This window comes from Eriocheir sinensis, unplaced genomic scaffold (genome assembly GCF_024679095.1).
Source record: "Eriocheir sinensis breed Jianghai 21 unplaced genomic scaffold, ASM2467909v1 Scaffold919, whole genome shotgun sequence".
Lineage (NCBI taxonomy): Eukaryota > Metazoa > Arthropoda > Malacostraca > Decapoda > Varunidae > Eriocheir > Eriocheir sinensis.
This window is the reverse complement of record NW_026112296.1, coordinates 14,550-37,204: the sequence shown is the minus strand read 5'-3', so window position 1 is coordinate 37,204 and position 22,655 is coordinate 14,550. Positions and strand designations below refer to the sequence as shown.

The following is a 22,655-nucleotide window of genomic DNA, read 5'->3' as shown; positions in this document are numbered from 1 at the left end:
ACATTGGCGACCACCTACTACCTGACGGCAACCAGACGGCGTCCTCTCGCCATTCGGTCGCCATTCACCAGTTAACCGCCATCTGTTGGCCACTGGTGGCAGTCCGCTTGCCGTCTAGACGCAGTCCATTCGGCCACCGGACGGCAACCTTTTTTTCACCTTACACCACAGCATATTAACAATACATTATCGAGATCAAGCGACAAGACATATCAGTGCGCATGTAATACTGAGCCATTGGCATCTCACTCCTTCACACAGAGCATGTGTACACAGGGCTACCACTCGTTAACACAGGGAGAGGTGTTTCTAAATTCTTCGTCCGTGTATCTCAGAATGCATGGTGCTTAAAGCGTTCGAGAACTTTTTGTGGAGAGTGTTCATCTCAGGAAGGAAAATTTAAGGGCAAACAAATATAAAACAAGGAAATAAAAAGCACGCAAAACATCACCGAAGGGAACCAATTACCTCGCTCCAAGATACACGCGCAGACAGGCAAGGAAGGATCAACCTCTTTATTTCTATGTATACCACACCTGAGGAAGGAAAAGTTAAGGGCAAACAAATATAAAACAAGGGAAAATGAAGACCGTAAAACCTCACCGAAGGAAACCAATTGCCTCGCTTCAAGATACTTCCCCAGACAGGTAAGGAAGGGCCAACCTGTCAATTTCTATGTAACCACACCGGAGGAAAGAAAAGTTAAGGGCAAACAAATAAAAAACAAGGGAAGATGAAGACCGCAAAACCTCACCGAAGGGAACCAACCACCTCGCTTCAAAGATACACCCGCAGACAGGCAAAGAAGTAGCAGAATGTTTATTTCTGTGTACATCTGAGGAAGAAAAAGTTAAGGGAAAATAAATATAAAACAAGGAAAAAAAAAAGCCCGCAAACCTACTGCTCCCAAGAATGTGATTGAGAGTTCCAAAAGGTTTCTCAGAAGGGGTTGAAGAGGTGTCTTGATACTCTCCTGTCAAAGAGTTAAGTCATTCTAGACACTCGTTTATTGCTGCTGAGTCTGTGTGTGTGTGTGTGTGTGTGTGTGTGTGTGTGTGTGTGTGTGTGTGTGTGTGTTATCTATAGGTGTTGACCGCTGCATTTTCTCTCATTATTAGTTCTTATGAGTGAAGTAATGAATAATGACTCGAATTGTGTTATAACCGTCAACTAATTATCTCTCAGAGTGCAAAGCCATCACAGTAAGTACCTTTCATGTAGTAATAATAATGTAATTTCTTGTGTAGTAGAGCGTGGACTCTCACAAACCTGCCGTGATAATGTCAGTAAGTGAGTAGTTTTTACCTCACTCGTACTAACATTCGCAGCGAGGGAAAAAAGCTTCAAAGGGATTCATAATTACCGCGGCATTCTCTTTGTAAACAAGGCCAATGTGTGCTGCTCGGCGGGGGTGAGACACAAAAACCTACAAGCGTATTAAAACAAAGAGCCACGAATTATATTATTGCATCACGCGCCGCTCTGAATAATGACAAAAAACTCTAAATACATACACGGTAAGTCAATCTTGTTGGCGGGAAAGAAAAACCTACTTCACAAAAACCTACACGCATATTATAAGAGCTAAGAATTTAGTATTGCATCTCGCGCCGCTCTGAATAGTGACAAAAAAAAAATACACATACGGTAAGTCTATTTTGATGGCGCCAGGCGGGAAACAAAAACCCACAAGCGTATTATGAAAAGAGCCAGGAATTGTAGTATTGCATCACGCGCCGCTCTGAATAACGACGAAAAGATCTAAATACTACCGCGGCATCTCTTTATGAACAAGGCTAATATGTGCTACGTGGTGTGTGCTGGGAAACCAAACCCTTCAACCCTATTTAAAAAGAGACACGAATTGTAGTACTGCACCACGCGACGCCCTGAATAACGACAAAAAGATCTAAATACTACCGCGGCATCTCTTTATGAACAAGGCTAATATGTGCTACGTGGTGTGTGCTGGGAAACCAAACCCTTCAACCCTATTTAAAAAGAGACAGGAATTGTAGTACTGCATCACGCGACGCTCTGAATAACGACATTATTATTATTATTATTATTATTATTATTATTATTATTATTATTATTATTATCCCACACACCATTTATTCTTATTATTGCCATTTGTAGTGGTAGTAGTAGTAGTAGTAGTAGTTGTAGTAGTAGTAGTAGTACTGTAGTAGTAGTAGTAGTAGCAGCAGCAGTAGTAGTAGTAGTAATAACAGTAATAGTAGTAATAGTTGTAGTAGTAGTGGTAGTAGTAGTAGTAGTAGTAGTAATAACAGTAATAGTAGTAGTAGTAGTAGTAGTAGTAGTAGTGGTATCATTACACACACACACACACACACACACACACACACACACACACACACACACACACACACACACACGAGAACTTGGCCCCTTTGCCTACCCCGCCGCCGACACTCACACCCTCTCCCCCAGGCGCCCTCACAACCTTGGTGCCGCTGGACAGGGAGGAACAGGCGGAGTACGAGCTGTGGGTGCGGGTGAGCGACGGCCAGCTGTCCTCCGTCACCCCGGTCTTCATCACCGTGAGCGACGTCAACGACAACCCGCCCGAGTTCCTGGAGCCGCTCTACCGCGTCACCGTCCCCGCCCGCAGCAAGACCAAGAAACGGGAGGCGCTCTTCAGGGTAAGTGGCCCCCTGCTTGAAGGCTTACACGCTCTTTATCTCTCATCACAAACAGTCTCAAAGTGAATGTGGGGAAGTATTTAGAGCCCGCATTCTTATACTCTCTCTTCTCTCATCTCAAACAGTTTCTCACGCCATTTTGGGAGTTTGAAAGTAAACGTAGGGAAGTATTTAGGTAAGTGGCCCCCTGCTTGAAGGCTTACACGCTCTTCTCTTATCATAATAGAGTCTCACCTCCGACTTCAGGAGTTTGAAAGTGAATATGGGGGCACCGTTGCCAGATTATCGTACTCAGGGCCTCGTGTTTACCGGTTTCTGAGCCATAGCTATTGCCAAAAAACACCAATATAATGAACCATTTTAACGATAATTATATATGAAGGCAGTTGTTGGGGTCGAGGAGGCAGTTTTGGGGTCGGAAATCGGCAAACATAGGAGGCTGAGTACGACAATCTGGCAACGTTGTACAGTGGGGGAAGTATTTAGGGCCCGGAAGGATTTCACTCTCTCTTTTCTCGTCATAAACAGTCTCAAAGTGAATGTGGGGAAGTATTTAGGGCCCGGAAGGCTTTCACTCTTATCTCGTCATAAACAGTCTCAAAGTGAATGTGGGCAAGTATTTAGGGCCCGGATTCTCACACGCTCTCTTATCTCATTTCAAACAGTCTCACCGCCATCTTTGGGAGTTTGAAATTGAATGTGAAGTATGTAAGGAAGGAGCCCCTGGTTGAATACACTCTCTTCTCTCACCATAATCAGTCTCAAAGTGAATGTGGGGAAGTATTTAGGGCCCGGATTCTCACACGCTCTTCTCTCATCTCAAATAATCTCACCGCCATCTTTGGGAGTTTGAAATTGAATGAAGTATGTAAGGAAGTAGCCCCTGGTTGAAGGCTTACACGCTCTTTCCTCTCACCATAAACAGTCTCAAAAGTGAATATGGGAAGTATTTTGGGTCCAGATTCTCACATGTTCTCTTTCTCTCGTTACAAACAGTCTCTTACGCCATCTTTGGGAGCCTGAAATTGACTGTGAAGTATGGAAGTAGCCCCTTGGTTGAAGGCTTACACGCTCTTTCCCTCTCACCATAAACAGTCTCAAAAGTGAATGTGAGGAAGTATTAGGGCCCAGATTATCACATGCTCTCTTCCTCTCATCACACACAGTCTCTTACGCCATCTTTGGGAGTTTGAAAGTGAAAGTGGAGAAATATTTAAGGACGCAGCCCCCTGGTTGAAGGTTTGCACTCTCTTCTCCCATCATAAACAGTCTCTCTGTCATCTTCGCGAGTTTGAAGGTGAATGTGGAGCCGTATTTGTGGCCCAGAAAATAGGTTCGATAAATTTTTTAAAGCATTGAATGGAAAAGGTTGGGGTGCTTTTTTTATAAGGGGTGCGAACGTAGCAGTTAATATAAATAAGAACAGAAACACAGAAACATTAAATACTTAGATACGAAAGAATAGAAACATACTTAGATAGATAGATAGATACGTAGAGAGAAAGATACAGAGACAGTTAGTTCTGAGTCTATATATCAGTCACATAACAAAACAATCAGATCAGTAGCTCCCAATCAACGTATGCTTAACAAAACCTGAGATTCACAAAGCCACGAACGACCTCAAGAAAAGACCACAGCTACAACACTATAGTCTGTTCACTTAAATCCGACCCAAGCTGACAACATAAACCTAAGCGTGTTTGCAAGCTGAGTGCTGATTGGCTACTGCTATGGCTTCTAAGTTTTCTTTAACCTCTATTTGTGTTTATCTCACGCAGCACTTTCTGCTAATCTGCACTGTGCTTACAAACACGCTTAGGTTTATGTTGTCAGCTTGGGTCAGACTTAAGTGAACAGACTATACTTGGCTGGCTACGAGGGCTCCGCTAGTTGAAGGTCCGTATTCTTAAACGTATCGGACTCCCATTGCCACTATTTCCCAAGGCCACAGAGAAGATTAACCGGGTTTTCATGGGTGTTTTTCGAGGTTTCCGGTTGTTAAAGGTCCAAATTCCTAAACGCATCGGGTTCCCATTGCTACTATTTCCCAAGGCCACAGAGAAGATTAACTGGGTTTTCATGAGTGTTTTTGGAGGTCTGGTAGTTAAAGGTCCAAACTCCTAAACGCAACGGGCCACCATTACCACTATTTCCCAAGGCCACAGAAAAGTATAGCCGGGTTTTCATGAGTGTTTTTGAAGGTCTCCGGTAGTTAAAGGTCCAAATCCACCTATCCACTATCCTATCCGCCTCGACACAATCTTCCAAACAACTATCCCCTATTCTTTGACAACACCCAGCTATCACCTTCTTCAACACTAAACATTCTCGGTCTATCCTTAACTCAAAATCTTAACTGGAAGCTTCATATCTCATCTCTTACTAAATCAGCTTCCTCTAGGCTGGGCGTTCTGTACCGTCTCCGCCAGTTCTTCTCCCCCACACAGTTGGTATCCATTTACAGGAGCCTTGTCCGCCCTCGTATGAAGTATGCATCTCATGTGTGTGTGTGTGGGGGGGGGGGGGGGGGGTCCACTCACACAGCTCTCCTTGACAGAGTGGAGTCAAAGGCTCTTCGTCTCATCAGCTCTCCTCCTCATACTGATAGTCTTCTACCTCTCAAATTCCGCCACCATGTTACCTCTCTTTCTATCTTCTATCGATATTTTCATGCTGACTGCTCTTCTGAACTTGCTAACTGCATGCCTCCCCCCCTACCGCGGCCCCGCTGCACACGACTTTCTACTCATGGTCATCCCTATACTGTCCAAACCCCTTATGCAAGAGTCAACCAGCATCTTCACTCTTTCATCCCTCACGCTGGTAAACTCTGGAACAATCTTCCTTCATCTGTATTTCCTCCTGCCTACGACTTGAACTCTTTCAAGAGGAGGGTATCAGGACACCTCTCCTCCCGAAATTGACCTCTCTTTTTGGACACTCCATTGACCACTATTCAGGAGCAGTGAGTAGCGGGCTTTTTTTCTTTTTCTTTGCGCCCTTGAGCTGTCTCGTTAGCTGTAAAAAAAAAAAAATCCTAAACGTATCGGGCTCCCATTGCCACTATTTCCCAAGGCCACAGAGAAGATTAACCGGGCTTTCATGAGTGAATTTCGAGGTTTCCGGTAGTTGAAGGTCCATATTCCTAAACGCATCGGGCTACCATTGCCACTATTTCCCAAGGCCACAGAGAAGATTAACCGGGTTTTCATGATGCGTTGCCAAATTATCGTACTCATTGCATTGTATTTTCGTAGTTTCGGGCCGATAACTACGGCAAAAAGGAAAAAAAAGAGCATCAATAAATAACAGCTTTAACGCAAGCTTTAATTTTCTATCTTTGCAGGTACGAGAGTTTGAGGCTTAAAAATGATAAATACAATGTGGTGAATACGATAATCTGGCAACGCTGTTTCCATGAGTGTTTCTCCCGTTCAAGGCACAGAAGGCGTGTCAAGCCATCACCGCCAGCACCAAAACAGTCCACGAAAAACCCAGCGTCGGTGTTCTCAGACGCTTCCGCCTCTCACATCAACTATTTCCAAGGGCCGAAAGGGAGATTAATCGCTATCCAATGAGTGTTTGTGTGGACTCACGGCACAAAAGAATGATCAACCTACCAGAAGGGTCATGAAACTACCTCTGCAAATTCCTTCAATACCTACGAAAGCTTTATCAAATCCGTGGACTTGGGCGCCGAAATGTGTTAGAATATGGCCCCTGGCAGCTTCTACGAGAGGCTTTTCAAACAGGCGATGTGAGCCGCCCATACGCTTAAGAATATTAAAGAAACATATCCGGGCTCGAGGGAACGGAGGAAGCACAAAAGAGGTTATCAAAGGCGAGGCACGGGAGGCCCACTCTTGAAGCTCTCCTCGCTGGCCTGATGTGTCTGTGGGGTGACTAGATTGCCTGTAGCGCTGCGCCTCAACCCAGGTACTCACTCCGCCCTACACAGCCTCGAGGGACCTGCCTGGCTTGGTCGGCTTGGACAGAGAGAGAGAGAGAGAGAGAGAGAGAGAGAGAGAGAGAGAGAGAGAGAGAGAGAGAGAGAGAGAGAGAGAGAGAGAGAGAGAGAGAGAGAGAGAGAGAGAGACACAGACAGAAACACACACACACACACACACACACACACACACACACACACACACACACACACACACACACACACACACACACAAAGAGAGAGAGAGAGAGAGAGAGAGAGAGAGAGAGAGAGAGAGAGAGAGAGAGAGAGAGAGAGAGAGAGAGAGAGAGAGAGAGAGAGAGAGAGAGAGAGAGAGAGAGAGAGAGAGAGAGAGAGAGAGAGAACTACTGCCACCATGCCTCACGAGCTCATATTCCTCTTTCGATGTTTCAGAAAAGAGAATGTATTACAGAGGGTGAATTATTAATGGCGAATGATGGAAGGGTTGAATGGAAAGTGCAGCGTGGCCCAGAGTGTGTTAGACGGGAACTGTTAATAGATTTTACACGAGAAAGCGTTCCTATCACCTCCTCCAACCCCCTCCAACACACACCCCGCCCTCCCCCTCACACCATACCACTCTCAGATTGCAACACTGAATGAGAATATCAGCTTAAATGAAGGTTTGGGATTTCGCATATAGGATTTTTTTTTATAGTGAAGGAAGCAGCTCAAGGGCGAAAAAAATATATAATAACAAATCATTAAGCACTGCCACTGAATGAGAATATCCGCTTAAATGTAGGTTCGGGATTTCGCATATAGGATTTTTTATAGTGAAGGAAGCAGCAGCTCAAGGGCGAAAAATATATATAAGGACAAATCCCGCTAAGCACTGCCACTGAATGAGAATATCCGCTTAAATGTTGGTTTGGGATTTCGCATATAGGATTTTTTTTTATATAGTAAAGGAAGCAGCTCAAGGGCGAAAAATATATGAAAATAAAAAAAATCCCTCCAAGCACTGCGTTTATAAAAGTAAAGAATGGTCGAAAGAGAGGTCAAAAGAGAGGTTAAAATGGAGGTTATGTTACATGCTTGCTTTTGTTTTAGTACATGTCTTTTTTTTCCAATATCTGAATCATGAGTGTTTGTCGAGGTGTCCGGGAGTTAAAGGTTCCCATTGCAACTATTTCCCAAGACCACAGAGAAGATAAGCCTGGCACCTGTTTGGGAGAGGATAGGGAGAGATGTCTGGACCCTTTTTTACAGTAAAGAAGCAGCACAAAGGAAAAAAAATTGTGGAAAAAAAAGCCCGCTAATCACCGCCCTTATGAAAGAGTGCATCGGTGAGTGGACAAAAGAGAGGTCAATATCGGGCGGAGGGATGTCTTGATACTCTCGCAAGCGTTCATAAATTCACAGAGTGGCAAGAAAAAAAAATAATTGAGGAAAAAAAGCCCGCTAATTACCGCCCTTATGAAAGAGTGCATCATCGTTTTTCTCATATAAGCAACGATAACACAGGAAAATATAGGTTCGTTTGGCTACAGAATCCATGAGTGTGTTAGCTACATCATCGGTTTAATTATATAAGTAATGATAACACGGGAAAATATAGGTTCGTGTGGCTACAGAATCCATGAGTGTGTTAGCTACATCATCGGTTTAATTATATAAGTAATGATAACACTGGAAAATATAGGTTCGTGTGGCTACAGAATCCATGAGTGTGTTAGCTACATCATCGGTTTAATTATATAAGTAATGATAACACGGGAAAATATAGGTTCGTGTGACCACAGAATCCATGAATAAAGAAGACAAAAAAGATGAATATAAAAATCTAAAAAAATAAACAGAAACGTCTTACCTAACCAAACCCCAGACAGAGTGCGTACATCGGAGAGTCAGTCATCTTGTGGAGCATTTGAGTATAATAATAAATCCAAGTTGGCGTGTGGCTACAAAATCCATGAGTGTTAATTATCTTTCACATCAGGGAAGAAAAGGAAACAAGAACTCCCAACCAAAGCACAGGCAGAGTGAGTCCATTGGAGAGTCACCTTGTGGGGCATTTGGCTTGAATTAATCCACGCCATCTCGGTACTCAAAGAACGGCGGCGGGGGACACTTGCACCGCCAAGGCGTGAACTAATTGCTCGCGAAGTGGCACGAGATGAGACTTAATTACGGGAGAGAGTGGCGTGCGGTGAGGGGAGGGGAGGGGAGATGAAGTAAAGTGAAGGAAAAGGAAGGGAAGGGAGGGGAAGGGAAGGGAAGGGAAGGGAGGGGAGGGGAGGCGAAGGGAAGGGAAGGGAAGGGACTGGAGGGGAGGGGAGAGGAAGGGAAGGGAGGAGAAAGTGAGATGAGATGAAGTGAGGTGAGGTGAGAGGACGTGAGAGGGAGTGAAGCGGAAATATGATAAATGGAAATAATAAGAAAATAAATGGAAAAAAAGTTAATTATGTCGTCAAGTGGATCAATGGGGAGGGTTGTGCCGAGGCTGTTCTGACGTCACGGCGATAATCATGTTTGTTTTATTCTATTTATTTATTTTATTTTTTTCACCAAGAGTGTTCTGTTACAACCTTAAGTCAGTGCTGTGTTGTGATCACATTCCTTTCTTAACACAAATTGCTAAACTCTATATAGTTAGCCTTCCTCTCGCCATGCATAACACTAACAATAAATAACATAATAATAATAATAATAATAATAATAATAATAATAATAATAATAATAATAATAATAATAATAATAGGTCGAATAAATCTTCACTCCACGCTTACTCATAACCCAATAATAATAATAATAATAATAATAATAATAATAATAATAATAATAATAATAATAATAATAATAATAATAATAATAATAATAATAATAATAATAATAATGATAATAATAATAATAATAATAATAATAATAATAATAATAATAATAATAATAATAATAATAATAATATGTCTAATAATTCTTCACTCGACGAATAATAATAATAATAATAATAATAATAATAATAATAATAATAATAATAATAATAATAATAATAATAATAATAATAATAATTGTCCATGCTGTTTGAGAGCACACCGTTATTAACAAAAATGCTAATAACACCTATAATAATAATAATAATAATAATAATAATAATGATGATGATGACTATTTTAAGATAAGTGTGTGTGTGTGTGTGTGTGTGTGTGTGTGTGTGTGTGTGTGTGTGTGTGTGTGTGTGTGTGTGTGTGTGTGTTTCTTCCAGACACGGTCACGGTAATGGCCGCCGCTGTTCACATCAAAGTCTTGTCTTAATGAAGTGTCGTTGTTTGCCGCTGACACACAAAGGCTCTTCATTTTTAGGCTTAAGGAAAGGTTCATTCATCCTTACCCTTAGACTAAGTCAACTATAAGCTATGACTTGATGAGAGAAGCAGAGAACTAAGGTAACACAAAAAGGCCCTTCATTTTTAGGCGTAAGGAAAGGTTCATTCATCCTTACCCTTAGACTAAGTAAACTATAAGCTATGACTTGATGAGAGAAGCAGAGAACTAAGGTAACACACAAAGGCCCTTCATCTTTAGGCTTAAGGAAAGGTTCATTCATCCTTACCCCTAGACTAAGTAAACTATAAGCTATGCCTTGATGAGAGAAGCAGAGAACTAAGGTAACACACAAAGGCCCTTCATTTTTAGGCTTAAGGAAAGGTTCATTCATCCTTACCTCTAGATTAAGTAAACTATAAGCTACGACTTGATGAGAGAACTATGATTACATTTAAGTACATACACACACTAGCTTCAATACTGTGGGGAGTGTAGAACGTCAGCTTTTGTATCAGGAAGCTATTTGAAACGAACTATATAGAGTGGAACCTTTCAAAACAGTGAGTAGAGTGCTGTGTGGTGGGGGCATTGCTCGGGGTGTAAGTGGTGAGGGCATTGCTCGGGGTGTAAGTCTTGAGCATAACACTTGTTGGCCACACTGTCCATGTCCGTAACTGGCTGAGGTGTGTAACTGTTCCTGATGACATGTCTTTAACCTCTGCGCCTGGTGCTGTGCCGCACTGCTTCCCCTACCACACCACACCTTGGTCAGACCACCTCCGTTAGCTTGTCCGCCTTCTGTAAATACACCTTAGCTTTCCTGTCCTCGGCGCTGTGAATGTGGTGGTGGTGGTGGTGATGGTGGTGCCGTGGTGCAGCCCGAGCCAGAGGACGCGTGGGGGGACTGGGTCACTTTCTCGCCCTCACAGATCACCGCCCACGACGACGCCTTGTTCAGGGTAAGAAGGGCACGCGCGTCACGGGAACCTGTGAGATGGTTTCCGTGTGCACGCTCAGCATGGGAGGCATCGCTACCTTTGTGCTACTCACGTACTTGACTGTAAAAAGACATTGATTGACGTATTTGCAAGTCCGTTATAACTAGCCGCTGCAGCGTGGCGAGGTGGGGGTGTCTCCCAGCCACGCTCCTCCACGCTGCACGCACCGCATTGCAAGTGTAAAGTCTGCAGTGACGTGATTGGCACAGGTACACAGTTTTTAGTGGCTTCGTATTTCACCATTAGCTTGAGTACTTCACCGATTGGTTCATTTTACGTTTCGTCAGTATTTTCAGTTGGCATGTCTGACTAGCCTGGCCCAGCGACCGAACTGACAACAGCCTCAAAGCGACGAGGCGGGTTTTGATCTGTCGTGGTGGGGGAGCGTCTCAGAGCATCTCAACGCGCGTGTTTCCCCCGGCCAGTGACCTAAAATAAAGTACCGCCCAGCTGTCAACATAACCCAGGGGTGTAGAAACCCATTCATAGGAGCCTCAAGAGTGTTCAAGCCCGCGCCGCACAGGGACCACCACACAGCTTCCTCGCGCCACATCGGACATCTGAGTGTCTCGTGGCCAGGCATGAACAGCTAGCACACAAGGCTCCACGCGTCCCTTTACCGCATTGTCGGCCCCGAAGACTGTGGCGTGGTATTCTTAGCTTCCGAGGAAACACGCAATGCTGAGACACGTTCATGCTTCCCTAATGCATATAGTAAAGAGGGACACGTAATATATCTGCGTTCCTATCTATATCAGTGCAGGACTCACGAGCTGGAAGTCAACTTGTCCTGACGGCCGCCTCTTTGTCGTGTTCCGAGTCTTCGTTGTCCAGCGAAATTTATTGTTACTAAATATTGACTTTGTTGTGGCCAGTGAGTGCCCTGTTTTCTGCTGGACTTTCTGTAACTGCAACGTTTGTTATTAGATATATATGTGATGGGTGATACAATCCTAATAATTAGCTCACCAACGCCACTGCAGCCAAGCTTTTCCCGTTAATGGAAGCGGTAAAGGCTGAATAATCGTTCTCAATCGTAAACGGTTAGTCTGCGGTTGTTCAACGACCATGTATAACGACGGGCTGATAAATCTGACAAAGAAGAAGAAGAAGAAGAAGAAGAAGAAAAAGAAGATGAAAAAAAAGGTCTGCGGGTGTTCATCTACGTGTTTACCGCCGTACTAACCTATCACAGCCACCTTTAGTACTGATAATGGTTACGTAGACGAGTGGCGGCGCTGTTTACTAATAATGGTTTCGTAGACGAGTGGCGGCGCTGTTTACTAATAATGGTTACGTAGACGAGTGGCGGCGCTGTTTACTAATAATGGTTGTATAGACGAGTGGCGGCGGTGTTTACTAATAATGGTTACGTAGACGAGTGACGGCGCTGTTTACTAATAATGGTTACGTAGACGAGTGGCGGCGCTGTTTACTAATAATGGTTGTATAGACGAGTGGCGGCGGTGTTTACTAATAATGGTTACGTAGACGAGTGGCGGCGCTGTTTACTAATAATGGTTGTATAGACGAGTGGCGGCGTTGTTTACTAATAATGGTTACGTAGACGAGTGGCGGCGCTGTTTACTAATAATGGTTACGTAGACGAGTGGCGGCGCTGTCTACTAATAATGGTTACGTAGACGAGTGGCGGCGCTGTTTGCTAATAATGGTTACGTAGACGAGTGGCGGCGCTGTTTGCTAATAATGGTTACGTAGACGAGTGGCGGCGCTGTTTGCTAATAATGGTTACGTAGACGAGTGGCGGCGCTGTTCACCCCGCGGGGCGCACCACACCGGCGGCGGCAGAGGACCCGTGTCAGTGTCATCGTCGGCATGGCTCGGCTCCCTGTGGTGTCACGTCGGCGCGTGCAGGCGGTGTAAATTGCAAGTGTGTCTAGATGTACTTTTGTTTTACTTTTATGATTTGGTTCCGCGTCTCTGTCACTGGCGGTGTCCAGAGGGCATGTTGAACCCCCTTGTGACTGTTTTGTTTTACTTTTATGACTTGGTTCCGCGTCTCCGTCACTGGCTGTGTTCAGAGGGCATGTTGAACCCCCTTGTGACTGTTTTGTTTTACTTTTATGACTTGGTTCCGCGTCTCCGTCACTGGCGGTGTTCAGAGGGCATGTTGAACCCCCTTGTGACTGTTTTGTTTTACTTTTATGACTTGGTTCCGCGTCTCCGTCACTGGCGGTGTTCAGAGGGCATGTTGAACCCCCTTGTGACTGTTTTGTTTTACTTTTATGATTTGGTTCCGCGTCTCCGTCACTGGCGGTGTCCAGAGGGCATGTTGAACCCCCTTGTGACTGTTTTGTTTTACTTTTATGATTTGGTTCCGCGTCTCCGTCACTGGCTGTGTTCAGAGGGCATGTTGAACCCCCTTGTGACTGTTTTGTTTCATAGCAGGACACGGAGCAGGTGTTCTCTGGGACGGACGCCTCCTGATGTCCTAGAAGATGTGCCCCTGACAGTTTGTGCTGCACGCATTGTGTTATAATATTTATGTTCTGTTCTGTGTTAGCCCGGGAACACGAGCCACGGGGCAGGACACACACACGCCCCCTGAGGCCGTCTGTGCATGTGCGCGGCGTTGTCGTGGCTCAGTGTTCCGTTCATCCTTCTGTTCCGTGTAGTCTTGGGGTGCATGGTGACAGTATCTTGTTGTTCGTACTGCAGTAGACGTAATGACTTCGTTTTCTGGAATGTGTATGTTAGCATTAACTCAATAACATCACCAACATGTTTATTTGTAAGTCATTTCAAACTCCACTCACTAAACCTCTCTCTGGGAAAGGAGACTAAAATTTATGATCACATATAAAACCTATTTACTTCTTAAACATACTTGGGGTTTTGATCCTATATCTGCATGTTTTTGACGTCCATACAAAGCCGTGAGATACATTCCTTTAGGGGAAGTTGACTTAAATGATCACCAACACTCGAGTAACGTTCCTCTATAACACATCGGTTGTCCCAAGGTAGTGCAAGCAGACGGAGCATTGCCTTCACGGGCCTTGTAGCCACGCGGACCTCCCTGCTCGGTGCCGCCTCTCAGTACCTTCCCCTATTCCCCTGAAGGTGTTCGCCAGAGATGCGGACGTGGGCATGAACGGTGACCTGGACTACAGCATCAGGACCGGCATGGGCAAGAAGGGCCGCTTCAAGATCCACCCGAAGACTGGCCAAGTGTACAGCAACAAGGCCTTTCCCCCGAGCAAGACCTTCGATTTGATGGTGAGTGCTGACATGCCTTTTTTTACAGCTAAAGAAACAGCTCAAGGGCAACAAAAAAAGGTGTAAAAAAAAGCCCGCTAATTGCTGCTCCTACAGAGACAAAAGTGATGAGCGGCCAAAAGAGAGGTCAATTTCAGGAGGAGAGGTGTCTTGATACACTCCTCTTGAAAGAATTCAAGTCAGAGGCAGGAAGAAATATAGAAGAAAGAAAGGCTGTTCCAGAGTTTACCAGGGTAAGGGATGAAAGAATGAAGATGCTGGTTAACTCTTGCATAAGGGGTTTGGACAGTAGAATATTCGTGTAAAAATTGATCTCATGTTAAGGTTGCTTCCCCTTACCTAGGCTATGATAACAGTAATTGGCTGAGACAAGTTAAACCCCCTAGAAAACAGTATACCCCAAACTGTTCCCCATATTCCCAAACATTTCGGGGCTCAGGTCGGTATTTTGAGAAGTTTCCGCCGCTCACACCAACCATTTCCAAAGGCCGAAGAGAAGGTTCATCGGGTTCTAATGAGTGTTTTTAGTTCCATAGTACAGATGATGGGTCAGACTACCACCAGGCTCATAAAACTACCCCTGGAAATGACCAAAACTCCTGCGAAAGCCTTGTCAAATACATGTGTCAGGTCGCCGGAATATGTAAGAATATGGCCCTCCCTGAGTTACACACCTACATTTGATAAGGATTTTGTAGAGGTTGCTATTGGTATTCCCATGGGTAGTTTTATGAGCCTAGTAATAGTTTGACAAGGCTTCTGCACCATGAACCAAAAGCCAACTCTTTAGAACACAATTAATCTCCTTTTCGGCTCTTGGAAATACTTGTGAGAACTGAAATCGTGTGAGAATACTGACGTGAATCTGTTTGTCTCACTCACACACCTTCCCTTCCTCCTCTTCCTCCCCTTCAGAGCCTGGAAATACTTGTGTGAGAGCTTAAATCGTGTGAGAGTATACGGACGGCAACTTGCTTGCCTCCCTAACACCTCCCCCTCCTCTTCCTCTTCCCCCTTAGAGCCTGGAAATACTTGTGAGAGATTGCATCGCCTGAAAATACGGGTGGAATTTTGTTTATTTCTTCCCCGTCTGAGCCTGGAAATACTTGTTGTTAAAGTTGAAATCGTGTGAGAGTGCTGACGACAACTTGCTTGCCTCCCTAACACCTCCTCTTCCTCCTCCTCCTCAGATCCAAGTGAAGGACAACGGGGCGCCGCAGCTGACGGCCACCACGCGGGTCCTCGTGCGTGTGATGGACGTGCCCGTGGAGTCTCCCAACCCGCCGGTCCTGCAGCCGCCGCCCCCCGCCCACGTGATGGAGACGGACGCGCCGGGCCACCTGGTGTCCTTCATCAACGCTCAGGACCCGGATAACGACACCTTGTGGTACTACATCACAGGTGAGGGACATATAGGGTCGCATTCTTAACCCGGTAGCAGCGACGGGCCAAATTTGTGCCATGATATAAACCCCCAAAACAGATGATACATAATCTGATCACAAATGCATTGATATATATTATGAAATGGTGTGTGAGGGGTGATTTTTTCTATTTTTTCTCGCTTGGAGGGACCATTAAGAAACTTGATCCCCGCTGCTACCGGGTTAAACATTTCGGAGCCCAAGCATATCTATTTGACAAAACTTTCGTAGGAGTTGTGGGCATTTCCAGTAGTGTTATGACCCTGGTGTTACGTTGACCCTTCTTCTGTAACTTGATCCTAAAAAAAACCGCTCATTAGAACCTGACTGATCTCCTTTTTGGCCTTTGGAAATTGTTGATGTGAGAAGCGAAAGCGTCAAACAATACCGGTCGGGGACCCTTGTTGACTTTGCTGCATTCCTATTCATACGGAGATGTGCACCGCCGCCACGCGCAGCTATTGCCTGTGCTCCCAACTGTACCTTTAGTCACCGCTTTTCCTCGTCTTGGTAGCCGGTACGAGTACAGGAACAGTTACCAGACTAACTGTTTACACTGGTCACAGAATGGCTGACTTTTTTTTTTTGTTGTTGTTGTTAGATCAGTATTTTTTTTAAAGGGAAATACCTTAGAAGAGTGACGTTTAGTTCTTGGTTATGATTTTCTCACTTTGTTTCCTTTGATAACGTGTTTTCTCTAATGGCCAGAATAACTTTTTTTTTTTCGCCTCTTTTTTTTCGCTACAGAATGGCGACCGTAAGTTTTGGGTGTGTCAGTAACTGGGGGAAAAATTATACCTAGGACATGTCTCGCTCGCTTCTTTGCTAACGTATTTTTCCACCGGTCAGAGTAACCGTTTTTTACGCTACAGAATAGCGAACTCAGTCAAGTTTTGGAGTGAATCAGTAATTTTTGGGAAGAATAATACGTAGGATATGTTTCTCTGGCTTTGTTTTCTTTTTTAACATGTTTTCTACCGGTCAGAGTAACTGTTTTTTACGCTACAGGATGGCTACCTCAGTCAAGTTTTGGGATGAATCCGTAATTTTTGAGGAAGAATTATACCTAGAATGTGTTTCGCTCGCTTACTTTCCTTTGTTAACGTAATTTTCTACCGGTCAGAGTAACTGTTTTTTCACGCTACAGAATGGCGAACTCAAGTTTTGGATTGAATCATTAATTTGGGGGAAGAATAATGCCAAGGATATGTTTTGCTCGCTTCATTTCCTTTGCTAACGTGTTTTCTACTGGTCAGAATATCCGTTCATACGCAACAGAATGGCTAACTCATCTTTGGGGGTTGAATCAGTAAACTGGGTGAGGAAAATAATGCCCTAGAGTTGGTAACGTTTATCTCTTTGATGATCTGTTTTGTTCGCTTCGTTTCCTTCGATTACGGTTGTGTCCCGTCTCCTGGGATCTGTTCCCTTCTCCTATAATTCCTTCCCCTTCTGTCTCTCTCCGGCATATGACCACAGATGTTGCGCCGACTAAACGAAACTTTCCAACTTTTCCTTCGATTACACGTTTTGCTACCGGTCAGCATAACTTTTTACCTTACAGAATGGCGAACTACGTCAAGTTTTGGGTACCTCAGAACTGGGGGGAAAATATGTTACCTAGGATATGTGTTGCTCGCTTCATTTCCTTTCCTAACGTATCTTTTTCGTGAGCAGAGTAACTTTTTTTTCTTTACGCTACAGAATGGCGAACTCAGTCGAGTTTTGGGAATATCAGAACTGGGGGGAAAGTAATACCTAGGATCTGTTCTGCTCGCTTCATTTCCTTTGCTAACGTATCTTTCTCGTAGGCAGATTAACTTTTTTTTCTTTACCCTACAGAATGGCGAACTAAGTCAAGTTTTGAGTATATCAGAACTGGGGGAAAATAATACCTTGGATATATTTTGCTCGCCAAATTTTCTTTGTTAATGTATCTTTCTCATGGTCAGAGGGTGACGAGAGCGGCCGGTTCAGCATGGCCGTGGACTCTGGCCTGGTGAGCCTGGCGCGCCGCCTGGACCACAAGGAGCAGCACCACTACGCCCTCACCGTCACGGCCACAGACGGCGTCCACACCGCCGCCACCAAGGTCAGTGTGCGAGAGAGAGAGAGAGAGAGAGAGAGAGAGAGAGAGAGAGAGAGAGAGAGAGAGAGAGTGAGTCAGTGAGTCAGTGAGTCAGTGAATGAGCGAGAGAGAGAGAGAGAGAGAGAGAGAGAGAGAGAGAGAGAGAGAGTCAGTGAGTCAGTGAGTCAGTGAGAGAGAGAGAGAGAGAGAGAGAGAGAGAGAGAGAGAGAGAGAGGGGGTGTTTATATAATTATGTGAGTATCATTTTTGTTTATATAATCTCTCTCTCTCTCTCTCTCTCTCTCTCTCTCTCTCTCTCGCTAACTGTTAACTCTTGCCCCACCGTGTCCATTGTTCCAGCGTCGGTATTTACGGCACAGAGCACACAAACAACGTGACTCACTCCCGCCCGTAAACTTTTTTTTTTATGCCGTCAAAATTATAGTCTCATGATGTCATCGGCCGGCGAGCTGAATGCGGTGCGGCCTCTCTCTCCCTCTCTTTCTGTTTCCCCCGGCGCCGTAACACAGTGAATTTAAAGTACAATATTTTTCATGGCAGCTAATATTGTTTGTAAATTGTTAAAGCACTTTGTGACATATGCAAATTCGGGGGCGACGGATGCTCTTTTGTTTTTCGAAAGCGACACAAAGGCAAAATGCACTGCCCAGCCTGCGGTGAACTGCGATTAACGACGAAGTGTTGAGTTTTTGCCTTATAAACTAACTCTCCCTCCAAACTGAGTGCTGATGTATAGGGGCTTTTACCCTAACCAGCATGCCTCCAAGGTTGGCATTATCAGACGCTTCCTCTTCTCACATCAGCAATTTCCAAAGGCCAAAAGGGAGAGTAGTCGGGTTCTAATGAGTGTTCTTTTAAGCTCAATTAAGGTACAGAGGAAGGGTCAGACTAGCACCAGCCACCGTGCGTCCAAGGTTGGTGTTCTCAGTCGTTTCCGCTTCTCACATCAGCATTTCCAAAGGCCAAAAGGGAGAGTAATCGGGTTCTAATGAATGTTCTTTTAGGTTCATGTTACAGAGGAAGGGTCAGACTACCACCAGGGTCACAAAACTACCCCTGGATATGCTCAAAACTCCTGCGAAAGCCTTGTCAAATATGTGAGCTTTGGTGCCATAATATTTAAGAGATCAGTTGTGTTCTAATAAGTGTTTTTAGGTTCATGGTACAAAGGAAGGACCAAACTATCACCAGGGTCATTTCGCTTCGATCCTGTGGCGGTGTATTAGCTCGAAGGTCTTGTGATACTTTACCTTTATGACTCGCGAATATGTCCTCCAAGTCACGGGCGGGCGCGGTGTTCTCCCCACGGAGCGATATGTCTCGATGGTGAGTAGTGTGTTTACCCTAAGTCTATATACACCTAGTCAAGTCAGACGCAGGTTTGTGGGAGGAGACACGGCCGAGGCGTAGTTTATGCGTGACACTGCTTAGAGCCAAACTACTAAAGGTTTCAGGGGCCGTGTTCGCAAATAAAACTTTAACAAAGCGTCGGACAAGGATGTTATTTTGGCAGTGGATGTTTGAGACCCCGACCTAATGGGCAAAATTATGATTTCGTGTCACATGTGGTTAATGAAGCACTTATAAGAGTAAATTTAGGGTAAACTTGGCTAAAAGTTAAAGGAACTGTGAGCGAGGCTAGCCCCGCCAACGACAAAGGTGTTGTTGGGTAGTTGGGTGGGGATGATTGTGTGAGGAAGGAAAGGTTGGGTATGGGGGAGGTTGGTGAACCAACGAGGGATGAAACCAAAAACTACTGCTCGCTTACATACATGCAGCATGTACTACCAAGAGTCACATTTTCCATGCAACGGATAAGTAATTTCCTTCGAGTAAAACTTTCTCCCCAACTGATAGTCCATATATGGAACATCCATATTTACAGTAGATTAAATATTGCTACGGTGTGTGTGTGTGTGTGTGTGTGTGTGTGTGTGTGTGTGTGTGTGAAGCAGTAAGACATAATTACTGGTTGGATGGATGATTACTCATACGTCAGAGCTAAACGTCACATCGACGTCACGAGATGAGCGGGGCGGGGCTAGCCTCGCTCACAGTTCCTTTAACTTTTAGACAAGTTTACCCTAAATTTACTCTTATAAGTGCTTCATTATCCACATGTGACACCAAATCATATTTTTGCCCATTAGGTCGGGGTCTCAAACATCCACTGCCAATATAACATCCTTGTCTGACGCTTTGTTAAAGTTTTATTTGCGAAAAACAGAACACGGCCCCTGAAACCGTTAGTAGAGAATGTAGAAACAGGGATTTAGAGAAAACTAAGAAAGGCGGACTAATTTAAATCAATCACTTCATCATGCCCTCCCTCACACCCCACACCGCCGTTTGTAGGCAATGGAATTACAGTCACGCAATAGCACAATAAAAAGACATATTTTTTCGTCAGTGGCTTGCCTGAACGCGCTGTGAAAGGAGGCGAGAATGCACATCCAGAGTGCACATACGGCCCCAACTTTAGTCACCCCTGAACTGGCGGGTATATATATATATATATATATATATATATATATATATATATATATATATATATATATATATATTTTTTTTTTAGCTCCAAGTGACGTCATCCCGCTGCTCCGCCCCAAAACCGCCTCCTGCGCGTACCGGTCGCAGTTGTGAAGCAGAGTGACTTGACTTGGTATATATCAAAGAGACTATACACGAAGAGATAGTGGTATGTGGTAATTCCTCGGGCGTGCGGAAGTAGCGCCATCTATTGCAGCCCACCAAAAACGTCACTTTTCAGGGGTAGCTTAACTATTTTTGAAGTACCTGCCACAGCACCCTATCCAGCCTTTACTTATTTTTTCTCATTGTAAAATGATTTACTAATGGGGTAAAGAAAAATATATTTGTTCTTATGTTTTATTAGGTATTATCTACACTATATCAATTTGTTTTTTTAGGAAAAAATATGATGTTGAAAGCATTTGCTAATATATATATATATATATATATATATATATATATATATATATATATATATATATATATATATATATATATATATATATATGTGTGTGTGTGTGTGTGTGTGTGTGTAGCAAACATATCCAGTGCTTTAAATACAAGCAAAGCATACAACATTCTATGCATGCTAAATTACTATAATGCCTTTGCAACTGTGGTAACCCGGATGTCACACTGGTCCTGTGTCCCAGGGTAATGGGTTCCCTAACACCACAGGCTCATGGGCTAATGTTACAGAGATGAGCACCGAGGCCACATGCTGTTACAGCGTATGCCCCCAGCCTTACCTTTACCTTTTGCAAAATGCTCTTAGCTGAGTAAAAATATCATACTAACTGTACAAGTGCCAGATAATGGCAAGCATTGCATACTGCTTGACAGGGCAGAGAACAAAAGCTTCTAAGCATTACAACTGAAATAAACAATGGGAGACACTCAAAGCTTGTTAACTGAACATGACCCAATTTATAACAGGCAAAACCAACAATGGTGCTTTATATACAATGAAAACTGTATAAAAATGTTGCAAGGCACATCAGTATAAGAGCAAAGCATCATAAAACATGCTGAAATACATGATGGAGGACATTAAGAAGGTAACACATGAGTTGTCTTAAGGGGGGCGACTACCCCCCCCCCCTACAGCTCTTTTGGTAGGTCCAATAGCCTTGAAATTTTATTATGTTGTTTGTTGGTGTTAATGAGGAGTGTATAGTGAATTTCATGGAGATTGGATGAATGATAGGGGGCACTGAGGTAAAACGCGTTTTTTTTCAATTTGTTTCACAGGCTTTATTTTTAAGTCAATCACTTTGAAAAAATTACCAATGAAACTTCGATTATATATCTACATTTTGTCGGGAACAGATTTTTGATTTTTGATTTTATCTTTGAGAGAAAATTTTTAAATTTTATTTTCACACTTGATTTTCTCCGCTCTGTATCCCGTTTTCTATGGCCATATTGAAAAATCTATTCCAATAAAAAAATCGGCCTTTGATTGAAGTTTTTATTGATACCTAACAATTGTCAGTGAGATGATTTACTGATTTTTTGAAATTTTTTGAAGTGTAAAAAACCAACTTTTGAGAAATCGGCTCCTATTTTTTTTTTTTTTTTGCATTTACCCCTGTCATGCCCTTCATAATTGTCCGATTGAGATGAAATTTTCACACATGATTGTGCAAACCTTGCTGATTGACTGGAGATATTGATGAGGCATCTGGTCCCCCTTTCTCAGTGTTGAGAAAGTATTATTCACTGGTATGTGAGGGTGTCAAAAGGCGCCACCTTTCTCATTGTCGCCAGATTTTATCAATATTCTCCAGGCTGGTATTCTTCATCCTTCTTCTGCTGTTTTCTTTTCTTTTTGGACTTGGGTGTTGCATGTCTGGCTCTTTCAAGGTCTTGCCAGTGAAGAGATTCTTGTAATCTTTCTTGAGAACCAAACATATGTAATATTATGTTCCCATCCTCATAGCCAAAGTTGTGACGCGTGATCTACAGTCCTCTCGGCCCTCGGGCAGCATGACTCACTCCATCCACCCTCTCTGAGATGCCAAGTGATGCAGATTCATAAAGAAGAAATCATTTTTTATTGAAAATTTACGCGTATATAAGCATTGAATGACACCACGTGTGTAACCGCGTGACTCAGGCCTCTGACGCAACCGCGCGGGGTATTTAAACATGGCTTCCCGGCCGTAAGGGATTTAATTTGACCAAAACAAACCTTACCACATGATAATTTAGGCTATCTCGGCCACAGTGAGCGAAGAAAAAGAATTTCTCAGATTTCAAAAATATTCGGCCAAAAATACCCCGTAGCCGCCCCCCTTAAATGGAATGCAATAACTTGGTGGTCCTGGGAGACAGGCGAGCCTGGAGGTGAAAATGGAATGTAGGACACGGTATGATCTCACAAGCTCTGACTTTGGTGTTAGGGTCATGAAGATATTAAGCTCAGCAGGCACAACTATGCAGCGGAGGCACATATGATAAAAGCAA

The 22,655-nt window shown here is 43.8% G+C and overlaps 1 protein-coding gene across 1 annotated transcript in view; it reads left to right on the top strand.

Moving 5' to 3' along the window:
* LOC126994913 (protocadherin Fat 1-like) overlaps positions 1–22,202 on the top strand; it is a 42,250-nt gene extending 20,048 nt beyond the window's left edge. The window contains exons 4-9 of the mRNA XM_050854184.1: positions 2,455–2,666; positions 10,782–10,862; positions 13,986–14,141; positions 15,332–15,542; positions 17,518–17,661; positions 22,129–22,202. Coding sequence (XP_050710141.1) covers positions 2,455–2,666; positions 10,782–10,862; positions 13,986–14,141; positions 15,332–15,542; positions 17,518–17,661; positions 22,129–22,202 — 878 coding nt within the window. The remainder of the gene's footprint in view (positions 1–2,454; positions 2,667–10,781; positions 10,863–13,985; positions 14,142–15,331; positions 15,543–17,517; positions 17,662–22,128) is intronic.
* The last annotated feature ends 453 nt before the right edge of the window (positions 22,203–22,655 follow it).